Genomic DNA, 12,952 nt, shown 5'->3' on the forward strand with positions numbered 1-12,952 from the left:
GAGGTCAGGTGAACGTGAACGCCACACTGTTTGATTGACAGGTCTTATTGGCCCAGTCAACAATAGAAGCGGGAGTGGTTTGCACCACTCTTACGAAATGGGTGTGTCTGCAGGACCAAATAGCCAATCGGGAGGCGAATAGGACCATAGAACCTCGAAGTCGCAAGAGGCAGGGCGGCGTTCAGGGGGCCGGGCAAGAAACTGAGCTACGGAAGAAAAAAAAAAAAGAGGGTATAAAGATGTATGGGGCCGCACGGTGAACAGTACTGCAGGTACGGTCGCACACAGGTTACGTAGCCGCACCGGGCCGCGGCAAGACCCCTACACCGCTTCCTCTCACCAACCACAATGTCTGGCGTCGGAGAGGTAGGGCTCGTCCGTAAAGACGCCGGGCAAGAGAACCCGAGGATGCCGGCCTGGAAGCGAGAGATCTTAGAGAGGAGGAAAGCGAAGAGCGGCGGCTCCGGGGTAGCCGCTGGTGCCACGGACGACGGCGGAGGTGGGAGCCCCAAACGTGTTAACGGAGAGCAGACGTTCAACGGCAGCAACAGCGGCGGACCCAGTCGAGACGACACGGGTCGGAACTACACCGTCACGACGGCGAGAAACAAAGAAGCAAGACCGGCTGCCGCAGAGGAGACGACGCGAAGTCATGATGACGGACAGGAGAGCTTGGTGCTCCGTGAGAGTCTCGGCCCGTTGGAAGAGAACCCATTTATCAAGCTGGAGAAGGAGCGGAGGAGACGACAGGACCGGGAAAACGCCGCTCGTCCCATCCAGCACATTTTGGAACTATACGGTAACGTCCCGGGTATACGGACTATCAGAGCGGAGAATATTATCATCATCGAGTCGGATCCCGATTACATTTCTGAACGAGAAGAGGTAAAAAGTCCAGTTTGGCAGCAAAACTGTTATTGCTCAATGAATGACCTCTTGGATAGAAGATGCAATGCTGTAACGGAGATAAGAGCTAAGGAAGTGGTTATTTATGACACCACGTTGAGCAAGAGTGAGGAGAACCTGAGTACCCTTGGTCGCACCAATCACAAAGACCCGTCATCATATGACGCCGGCGAAGGTCAAGGTATGGTGAGCCGTATCCTGCAGAAGTTTGACAGCAACTACGGGAAGCTGCAGAAAAAGTCTCACAGCACAGAGAACCTGCTGGACTTGGATGGAAGTGTCAGCAGAAGGCCGAGAACCTGGGCCAAGCCACAGCTGGATCTGGTGCCAAAGTCCAAAGCGGAACGGGCCGATACCGCGGGCAGAAGGCAGGCATCGTCACCTGTCTCCCAGAGTTCTTCCAAGCCTAAATCCCATTTTCCAGTATTTGAGCCAAGCAGCCCTCAGCATCTCACAGAAGCTCCAACGTCCACGACTTCCTTCCGCCAACGGCTTGAAGATAGCGGAGGTCATGGTGCACCTGTCGCTTCTAGAGATGAACCAGATAAGGTGCACAAGGTGGATCCTGATGTGCTCCTCAACTCCAAGGTGCCATCATCTTTGCAGGCATGTGACACACATCCTGAGTCCTTTTCATCTAAGGTTCTGCGTACGTCGCCTGATTTTGAGATCCGTGCCTCGCCCAAGCCGGACCTCTCCCAAATTCCCGACAGTGATACGCAGGCACGAGCCTTGGCGAATCTGCGACTGCGGTCCAAAAACTCCTTCACGGTGATTCCCAAGCGACGTCTTACTGCTTCACCTGACACCGCCCACTCGAAGTCGGCTACGCCGGCACCCCCGGCTAAAACGTCACCTTCTCACCAAGTGGCAGAGCAGTCGGCGACAGGAGTGCCATCTTCTCACGTATCCTCACCTGCTATGATGCTCCAAAAACTGAAGGAGGCAAAAACGGAGGTGGCGAGGCCATACAAGCCCCCAGCGCCTCCTCCTGTTGCCACAAGCCCAACGCCCCCTCCAACCTCTGTGTCTCCTGCTGCTACTCCTACTTTGTTTTCTTCATCGGCCCCATCATCACCCCCCGTCTCTCCGGACCCCTTGCCGCCCTCCCCAACTGAAGCCCCCATCCCCGCAGATCATCTCCCAGTCACAAACATAGATGACATTGTGGATGTGGATCACCCTCATCGTGCCCCGACTTATAGCCCCATGGTGCAGAGGCGAAAGGGGAACACATTCACTGTGGTGCCTAAACGTAAGGCGGAGGGTGAGACCCAGCCCGGTTCACCTGAGCCCCAGCAGGAAACCTCAACGGACGCGTCACCCGGGTCCACGCCCCCTCAGGCTCCGTACAGTCAGCTGGGCTCCCTGCTGAAGAAACGCTATCCTGCTGTGGAGGAGATTGAGGTCATCGGCGGGTACCTTTCTCTTGGAAAGTCCTGCCTGGCCAAGACGGGCACCCTGGGCAAGAAGGTAAGACGTAAATATGTATGAACATCATCTTGGTGTACGCATTCTGACATCACAAGACCGAGACCGACGCCTAATGGTTAACAACAGCACATCACCATAGCAACACATCAAACTGGCTGTTCTCACAGGGAAGTGGCTGCCGAGCTTAGGATGTGATTACATTTTCATTTTACTTGTATTGTTTTCCCAACAAACTTACATTGAAATCAGAAGTGAAGGTGCCGAGCAGAAATTTTAGCGTACAAATATTGTATCATTTTGTTTGACAACAAAAAAAACTAAACTGCTTGCAGTACAAATATTCTATCAAAATTGACAGAACAAATCCACCATGCTACTTAACGTAATGTAATTTTTTAAATTAAATATTTAATACGGCGGTCGAGTGGTTAGTGCGCAGACCTCACAGCTCGGAGACCAGAGTTCAATCCCACCCTCGGCCATGTCTGTGTGGAGTTTGCATGTTCTCCCCGTGCATGCGTGGGTTTTCTCCGGGTACTCCGGTTTCCTCCCACATTCCAAAAACATGCTCGGTTAATTGGCGACTCCAAATTGTCCATAGGTATGAATGTGAGTGTGAATGGTTGTTTGTCTATATGTGCCCTGTGATTGGCTGGCGACCAGTCCAGGGTGTACCCCGCCTCTCGCTCCAAGACAGCTGGGATAGGCTCCAGCACTCACCGCGACCCTCGTGAGAATAAGCGGTAGAAAATGAATGAATGAATAACAATAATACAATTTTAAAATATATTAAATGGTCTTTTTTTGTGTTTATTTGTATTATTGTCAGGCTTTTGTGGGCCACATAAAAAGATCTGGCAGGCTGAAACATTGAACAGTCAGACTTGTGCATCCTGAAAGTTTGAGGATGTCCGATAATTATCAGTTGATATCGGTATCTCATTTTTTTTTCCCCCATCATGAAAACCGATCTGAAAAAAAATCCAGTATACAACACATGTGTTCATTCTACCCCTTGAGAGATGTCATGTTACACATCTTGGTATCGGCTGATATCGGTATTGGTATTGGACAATATCGGCATATCGATTTCCAGCGTGGGTTTTCTCCGGGTACTCCGGTTTCCTCCCACATTCCAAAAACATGCTCGGTTAATTGGCGACTCCAAATTGTCCATAGGTATGAATGTGAGTGTGAATGGTTGTTTGTCTATATGTGCCCTGTGATTGGCTGGCGACCAGTCCAGGGTGTACCCCGCCTCTCGCCCAAAGACAGCTGGGATAGGCTCCAGCACCCCTGCGACCCTTGTGAGGAAAAAGCGGTAGAAAATGAATGAATGAATAACAATAATACAATTTTAAAATATATTATATGGTCTTTTTGTATTATTTTCAGGCTTTTGTGGGCCACATAAAAAGATCTGATTTTTTTTCCCCCATCATGAAAACCGATCTAAAAAAAAATCCAGTATACAACGCATGTGTTCATTCTACCCCTTGAGAGATGTCAAGTTACATATTAGTATTGGTATTGGACAATATCGGCATATCGATTTCCAGCAAAAAAGCCAATATCGACCATCCCTAGTTGTAGTACATTTTAAGTGTTTTCCATAAATTAATTTGTATCACTACAAATGGAGTTACTTCAGTCAAACACATTATAATGGGACTGTCGTGGCTCGTTTTTTAAACTTTGTACAGTAGGTGGCAGTAATGCTGCTTTATAACAAAGCTCATACACACCTAGTATGGCAGAGAATAAGACGGAGCATCCCTCGTGCTCCGTCTTATTCTTTTTTTAGCAAGTATTCAGATTCCTCTAAATACTTTTTCCGAAATCCAGCCACTTTTCCTGGTGTTATTGGGTACTTTTGGAGCCCATATGAGGTATTGTTTTTTGTATTTATGAACATAGTTTTTTTGCTTATCATGTTTTGTGTCACATGTCATTGCCGTTTATGCAAACGATGACAAATATGTAATTTACTTCTCCATCTCTGTCCCACCACAACAAATGGATAGTTCGACCTGGTCACCGGAGAATGGAGGATCAAACCAGCAACTTTTTGGTTGAACGTTGGTGTTTCCCACAATCTGGGAACCAGAATGAAGATTCATTCTGAAGTCTCCCGACCCAAATGTTGCTGGTTCGATCCTCCGTCCTCTAGACTTTTCTCAAGTGAAAGTCCATATTTCGCCCATTTCTGGGAGCTATTTTTCAGTGCTGCTGTGATAGCTAGAACTTTATCTGTGAGCCATTTATTTTCCTCAAGATATTGTTAGGAATAATCTTCTTAAAGGAAGCCGTTCAGGTTTCCTTGGGATCTAAATTTAGAAGCAGAGAAGATTCGCTTGTTGAGTTCACGTCTTCCCCGTGCACCCGCCACTTTTACTTGGACCACGTTGTGTTTTTTACAACCAAGCACACAGCAATACCGTCCCTTGATTGATGAGGCTTGTCTGTGGGAGATCATTCAGATCCCACTCACCCTTTGTTCCTGAGTGCAGAAAGGTGTGTCTACGAGCCGTGCACAGCACTTTGGCTCAGGGCCTTGCTAAAGCATGACACTATGAGCTATTGCCATAAAAATTCTGCTTCCAGGAAGTGTACCGCTTTCAGGCAGAAGCTGTATGGATTCTTGTGTAGTGAGGAACTTGGGTATGTAGTGAGGAACAATAATGGACATTATTGTTGAAAAGGCTCAAAACAAGATGCAGTTTTGGTATGCATTTGCAGTGGTTACATCATTTTACTAATTCATTGTCTGCAAATAGTTGTAGGTCGATGTCTCAGCCTCTCAGACGTTGGCCTGCTTTAGCATTTCCTTGACCTGGCATGCTCTAATCCTTTGCTTTCCAAAGCCAGCGTCTTACGAGCAGGGCAAATAAACACAACCCACTCACTGAAGCTAATTTGTTTTGCCTGCTCCTCAAAGCTCATCGTAAAAACAATATTTGTTGTTTTACCTGACAGAATGTTGCACAATGATTTCTACCACACACTCTCGGTCATCAGCAAAATACAAAAATGTAATAAAATAATACATAACAATCTATTTCTGGATTGTTGGTTGTGGGTTGCCATGATGCATGTGCAAATCTAGTTATTAGTGTCAAAATTTCAGCTTTTTCAATTTTTTTTTTTGTTTTGTTTTTTCCTTTTCCTTTGTTTTGCTTCAGACCAATAAAAACGAGCCTTTGTTCACACATGGCCTCCAAGACACACTTTGGACACCCCTTATTTAAATATAAAAAACCATGAAGCTGTCTTCACAGCGCCAGGGCTGCAACTAATAATAATTATATTATATTATTAATTCATTCATTTTCTACCGCTTTTTCCTCACGAGGGTCGCGGGCGTGCTGGAGCCTATCCCAGCTGTCTTCGGGCGAGAGGCGGGGTACACCCTGGACTGGTCGCCAGCCAATCACAGGACACATATAGACAAACAACCATTCACACTCACATTCATACCTATGGACAATTTGGAGTCGCCAATTAACCTAGCATGTTTTTGGAATGTGGGAGGAAACCGGAGTACCCGGAGAAAACCCACGCATGCACGGGGAGAACATGCAAACTCCACACAGAGATGGCCAAGGGTGGAATTGAATCTCCTCGCCGTGTGGCCTGCGTGGTAACCACTAGTTAGCCATGCAGCCCACATAATACTAACACTAAAGATACATACATACTACATACTAAAGAAAAAACAATTGTAAGTAATAAAGAAACGATACAATGAAAGTTCATTAACAATAATTTTTTTTTGACAAACAACCATTCACACTCACATTCATACCTATGGACAATTTGGAGTCGCCAATTAACCTAGCATGTTTTTGGAATGTGGGAGGAAACCGGGGTACCCGGACAAAACCCAAGCATGCACGGGGAGAACATGCAAACTCCACACAGAGATGGCTGGGGGTGGAATCGAACCCTGGTCCTCCTAGCTGTGAGGTCTGCGGGCTAACCACTCGACCACCGTGCCACTATATTATATTATATTATATTATATCATATTAATAACCAATTAATCAGTAAGTTATTTTTTTGTTTAATCTGATTTTTTACATAAATAAATAAATAAATAAATAGGAGATTTGAACTGACACCACTTCTAGCCACTTGAATATTCTGTTAAATTAATGTTAAATTATTCAAAAAAATCTAAATGTTTGTCAAATAACTTAAGTAAAACAATAAATGTACACAATAATACAATTGTGATCATTTTCTTAGTCGATTAATCTGAAGTTTGTTGTTTCATTGAATGGAGTAATTTGTTTGTTTTGAGAGGCTGAAATCAGAGGATATTTAATTGGGTAATTGATTAACCACCGATTAATCGATTTAATTGTTGCAGCTCTAGTGAACACTATTGCTAATCATGACTCTCGGTACTCAAAGGCTGGGCTGCACGCTTATGAAGTTGTTCCGCACGCCTCCACACCTCACCTTTCACAGGGGTGTTATTGCACACTCCCCGGGCTTGTGGAGGTGCCCTGCATGGCTGGATCTTTGCACTCGCAGCCTTTTGATTACCGAGTAAATGCATCACGCAAAGAAATGCTGCCCTTCTTTCACTAGCTGCGACGCATACTTAAACCTAGTTTGGTCCAAATTTATTAGTGGCGTGGTTAATTGGTTCTAGACCAGATTGTTCCGATACCAAGTAAGTGCATCGTCCAAGGACTTAGTCCCTGAGGAGAGGTTTTGTGTGTAAACAATAGAAAGACACCAAACATGGGAGACAATTGCTAGTATTGATGTGACACTGATGCAATACTTGGCAACAATGCTATCGAAGTGAAATATTTAGACTTTTTCCATCTTCATGAAGTGCAAAATCTCATCGTGTGCCCTTCCATCTGTCACGTTCTCCTGTGGTTGCTTCCCCTCTTAGTAATCATCAGGGCTCAGACCCGTCCATTTTTCCCATCGTGTTCTTCTGTGGGCCAGACTGCACAAGTAATTACACAAGCATCAAGGCGCTCGGCCTTGTCTGTGTAATTTGGGTGGAATTTTGGTTGGTTGCAACCTCTGCGTGAAAGCAGCCGTAGAAAATGGCCTCATCTCAGAGCTCCGGGTTGGGGTTAGGTTGTGTTTTTCCAGCAACCACCCATTTTATATGAAGCTTAAAAGGAATGTTCCGCACATTACCGGTCTACCAAAGTAGAACATAAGCTCTTCCTGAATGGTATTGTGTCCACTCGATGAGTTTTCGGTATATGTATCTCTGCACAAGCACCGCTCTGCTGTTTTTGTTCTTCTTCTAGCCACCATGCACTGCAGTATTTAATAAGGCCTGTCCCCTGGCTTCCCACTTCCTGTGATCTTCTTCCTTTTGGAAAGACAAGATATGTAGGTCAAGTGTAGCTTCTTGTACAAAGGCACGCCTGCGTTTGCATTAAATCTCCACAGCTTTCAAGTGAAATTACGAAGCCAGGATTGAGTCACTTTCCATCTGCACTGGGATTGGAAGGTGCTTTTTTTTTTTTTTTTTTTTTTTTTGATTTAACACTGTTTTTTTTCATTGTGGTAAATGATGTCAAGATGCATCTGGCATCCGTGGACTGGGTGGAGTGGTTTGGTTTCAATGTTTTGCTTTCTAGACTGGTCATTGTGGGAAAAGAGTTGCAAAGTGGCAGAGGAGATACAAAATGGTGCACAGCCATGCTTTATTTTAACAATTGTCCTCACTAGGGTCGCTGGGATATGCTGGAGCCTATAGACAATAATTCACACTCACATTCATACATAGGGCCAATGGGGTGTGGCTAGCCACTTTGCAATTTTCGTTAGCGTCACAGTCCGGCACAGCGCGGCGCACCCACACCCCCATCCTTCCCACCGGTGCAAGTGGCAAAGAGGGAGCAGAGAAGGCGTGAGAGGGTTTAACACAGCCGAGTATCATCTTAATCAATCAAAGAAACGCCTCTCATTGCCTTTTAAATGCGCCGGAATGGACCGCAGAACATCAGAGGCCGCCATGCACGTCATTCACCACATACGCCACCTCACGGGACACGTCACCTGTTCCGCGGTTGGCATCACACCTTTGATCTGACATCAGATGTGATGGGACAATTAATACAAAAATGTACATGCCGGTTCAGACGCTTCCATTAAATAGGAAATTGCTGTCATTGATTTTCCACTGAAATGTGTGCAACACTCTGAAAAACCTGCCTGTGAGGTTTTGGTGACGTGTGTACACTGTGCGACTCCCAGCCAATTTACCATCTTTTCGCCTGCGCCAAGAATAGACCAGGTCGGAAAGTTTGTCACAAAATTGGGGGACACCTCCCCTGGTGCGCAGCCACGCCCATCTTAGCGCAGTCCAGTCTACCAAATTGGCTACGCACAAAAATGTCTTTCCCATGGGGAATCCTTAAGGTGAGAACTACTTGCCCCATGTAAAATGAAAAGACTGCCATAATGATATCATCTCATTTTTGTGGCATCACATGAGAATCTCAAATAAAGATTAAATGATTTTCATTCCTTGTGGTTGTTTTCCTACATAGATCATCATAGATAATTCATCAGATAATAGTACTGACGCATTTAATTTGGAGGAATGTCTGAAAAATTGTGGAGGTGTATGTATATTAACATGGTATGCCATACTACCTTACACATCGTAGTTGTAGTAAGCAGTGATATTTATAAGTTGTGCACCACAATGAAACATTATTGAATAGACACATTTGTGTACTAGTAAAGTGTTTTTAATCCAGAAAAAAATGCTCAATGGTCAAACAATAATTTGTGAAGCAAAGGTGAGAAAAATACACAGAGAAATGACAAAGCGCTAGATTTTGTAGCTTTTGTTCGTATTGGATCTAATCGGTGGTGTTTCATTGCGACCACTTCAAATTGTCACAGCAATGTGATTCACTCACCTGTGCCATCATTTGATTTGCTGCCGCTAATAAAATACTTATTTAGGAGGCACTGGTTCATCACTTTTTGCTGTTTTCCTTCACAAGTTGTTGAAGAATTAGACCATGTTGGCAGGGACGCCATGATAGATGTTTTCCTAGTCAAACCATCGCTGATTGGTTGATCGCGAACAAGAACGGGTGTGGGTAAAACGTGGACTGTGGTCTAAATAAATGATTCTGATTGGTCCATTTCAAGATTTGCAAGGATTGGTTTGCAAATTACCACCGGAATTACGCAGTCCGTGTTTTACCAACACCCAACAAGAACCGCTTAAAAAAAAAAACTCTTGGCAGTATGGCATGCCAAAGCGCAATCGTTATTGTCGAGCCCTGCATTAATATTGTTAAAATTTCAGAGGTCACTGGAGTACACAGCGAAAATGCACATTGAGATGTGCAAATGGCACCCTATATACCCAGAGAGGCTCCAAGGGAGGTTGAGAACTGAGCCCCCAGCAGCTGGGAAACAGTGCTTGGAGCCCAGTTGGAACAGCGGCTATTTCACCCGTCGGTCGGCAGACTGGGCAGCGAAACTAGAAATTGAAATGGGAAATTTTGAATGGTTCAGGGACAATTGGAACGTTCATCCTGGTTTCAATCGATGCCTCAACTCGACGTACAACTAAATTTACAATGTACGCCGACGCACACTATGCTGGAAACACAAGCCTGTCCATGCCTTTTGAATGTCTGTAACTTTAATGCTGGTAAACGACAACAAAAATAAAACAAAATACTGTATGTGGATTCCCATTGGCCATCAATGATCTACATTAGTCAGTGCCACAATCATCACTGGACTCAGTAAACCCATCAATCCATTCACTAACGCAGTTCAGACACAAACTATTACACAGAATACAGATTAAAAAAAGAAGGTGCGTCGCCGGCTAACTACTCAAAGAATAATGGCGCAGTGACTCAGTCCTCATGGGCCGGGCTCGGAATATCAACACATGAACTGACATTGGCGTGGTGGCTTAGCCTGTGTTTATACAATCCATTTGTTTGTGTCTGCGAGCGTGTGGTATTTTAAACTTAAATGCCATGTCGTTGACACGGGGTTAAAAATACCCCTGAACTTAATTGTTTAAAACTCCTTGTAAGACAGGAAGGCCAACAAAAGGGCACGCTGCTGCACTTGTGTTGTACGCATGGGGCTACAGGTGTGAAAGTCCTTTTGTGTTTAATTATTTACCGCGCAGCAGACATTCCCCATCTCTCCTTCCTTACACTTCCTGAAACCTGGCACCCCACCCCTCCATTTTTTTTCAAATGCTCATTAATGAGAGTAATACAGAGTAATGCAGTATTTCATTCATCAATGACTTATCTCTTTCAAATATATTGCTGTGTAAAGTTGGTAAGCAAGGATTTGTCAGCATTCACATTTTGTTGCTATGCTCGTTTATCAGTTGCTCTTCAAATGTTGGCCCGCTATCATGCTACCATAAAGTATGGATAGAATTTATCAGCACAAAAATGATTTTGCCGCAAAATGACTTGCATGGGCGGGCGGCACGGTGGGCGAGTGGTTATCACGCAGACCTCACAGCTAAAAGGACCAGGGTTCGATTCCACCCTCGGCCATCTCTGTGTGGAGTTTGCATGTTCTCCCCGTGCATGCGTGGGATTTCTCCGGGTACTCCGGTTTCCTCCCACATTCCAAAAACATGCTAGTGTCGTGGTAGGTTACCGGGACATAATTCACCCCAGAACGATCGATTGGGGAGGGGTTGCCACCCGGACGGGGGTTTTTTGCTTACTGTTGTGTTTGAGAGACGGGGCTTTCATGTCTTACATAGCAAAGAGTGCAAGTTAATGTTTGCAAGAAAAATAAAGTTTTCTCCCAAATTCGACACACTGCCTTAGACTCCAGTTCTTCGGCGCTTCACTGGTGACCCCGATGTGATGAACTTTACCGCTTTAGTGGCCATCGAGCTGCTCAACGCCGCAACAACATGGTAGTAGCGAGAGTCGTCGTCATCCACGCCACCGACGCCGAACTGTTCCTCCTCCACGATGCGCACCGGGGGCCTTTACGCCCACCCTATGACGGACCATACAGGGTCCTGGAGCACGGCGACAAGTATTTTGTTTTGGACATGGGTGGCCGACGGGAGACGGGAGTCTCGGTGGACCGGCTGAAGGTTACGCTGGTGGACGACACCCAACCCCTGACACTGGCGGAGCCCCCTCGCTGGGGTAGGCCCCCGCTCCCCGGCAAGGCACCCCCTGCTGGGGCAGGCGTGCCGACCCTCTCGTGGACAATCTCGTACCCTCAATCACGCACACGGCGGGGCCGTGCGGTTGTCCCTGCACGCACGGACGATTTTGACTATGGGTGAATTCTGGGGGGGGCTTGTGTTGTGGTAGGTTACCGGGACATAATTCACCCCGGAACAATCGATAGGGGAGGGGTTGCCACCCGGAGGGGTGGGCGCAAGGGACGGGGGTTTTCCGCTTCCTGTTGTGGTTGAGAGACGGGGCTTTCATGTCTTACGTAGCAAAGAGTGCAAGTTAATGTTTGCAAGAAAAATTAAGTTTTCTCCCAAATTCGACACTCCGCCTCAGACTCCAGTTCTTTGGCGCTTCACTAGGTTAATTGGTGACTCCAAATTGTCCATAGGTATGAATGTGAGTGTGAATGGTTGTTTGTCTATACACATGCCCTATGATTGGCTGGCGACCAATCCAGGGTGTACCCTGCTTCTCGCCCGAAGACAGCTTGCATAGGCTCCAGCACCCCCCGCGACCTTCGTGAGGAAAAATCGGTATAAAATGAATGAATGACTTGCATGGATCTTACATGGGGGCGGCATGACCTGAAGCGGTAGAGTCGTCGTCTCCCAACCTGACAAATGCTGTTTCGATCCTCCTCCTCCTCCGCCCTAAGACACAATATGTTGTATTTTATGTACCTTGAGTCAAAATCCTCTAAAATGGCCGATAGTGAAGGGGTTGTCTTTTGAAAAATGTCTGTGATTGAATGAGTTAGGGTGGCCCCTCGCCTCGGGGTACAGTATTTTAAGGTTTTAAAATGTATTCAAGGTTGGCAGGCGTGCTGTATGAAATTATTTAAAGCCAAGCAGTACATTTTGTTGTTTTTTTTTACTTTATATTGTTGGAAAGGATACTAAGTACTTGCAGCTGTGTTCTTGGAAAAATATGTATGAAGCCCAGAAAGGAAACATGTAGCATTAAGCACATAACATTTAATTGTGGTATAAGTTTTGTGCTGCCTTAACTGTAGTTCAACACATATAAAGTGCATGTACTGTAAGCAATGCACCAAAACAAAAATCAAAGCACTTATATAACTTGTTTTGTCTGCTTCACTACCAACGATCACAATTTGCCGTCAACAATGAATGGCTTGATATGACTGCTGTTTTAACAGATGACTGGAAAATCGAAAGAATCTTGACTTGTTTCCGTGTCTCATTGCCACAAATCAAGTGTCAAGGCGGCTTAGCTCAGATGAAAGAGGTTGGCCGAAGTCTTGTGGCTGTCTTGTCTAGACGTGCTGGTTTGAGATAGAAAAACAGACCCTGTCCCTTCTACTGTGTCTTTTAAAAGGGGTTGAATCATTTGAGGAGGGAAGCCAAGGAAATGTGTGTGAGAGTAGACTGTGATGTGTGTCGATCTTGCGCTTA

The 12,952-nt window shown here is 45.7% G+C and overlaps 1 protein-coding gene across 1 annotated transcript in view; it reads left to right on the top strand.

The window, feature by feature from the left end:
- Positions 1-40: 40 nt before the first annotated feature.
- The window catches only part of tprn (taperin), a 32,725-nt gene continuing 19,813 nt past the window's right edge, over positions 41-12,952 (top strand). Inside the window, exon 1 of the mRNA XM_058064100.2 lies at positions 41-2,379. Coding sequence (XP_057920083.2) covers positions 349-2,379 — 2,031 coding nt within the window. The 5' untranslated portion in view covers positions 41-348. The remainder of the gene's footprint in view (positions 2,380-12,952) is intronic.

The sequence above is a fragment of the Doryrhamphus excisus genome, linkage group LG10, assembly GCF_037039965.1.
Source record: "Doryrhamphus excisus strain RoL-2023G ecotype Guam linkage group LG10, RoL_Dexc_Guam_v1.1, whole genome shotgun sequence".
In the NCBI taxonomy this organism is placed as follows: Eukaryota; Metazoa; Chordata; class Actinopteri; order Syngnathiformes; family Syngnathidae; genus Doryrhamphus; species Doryrhamphus excisus.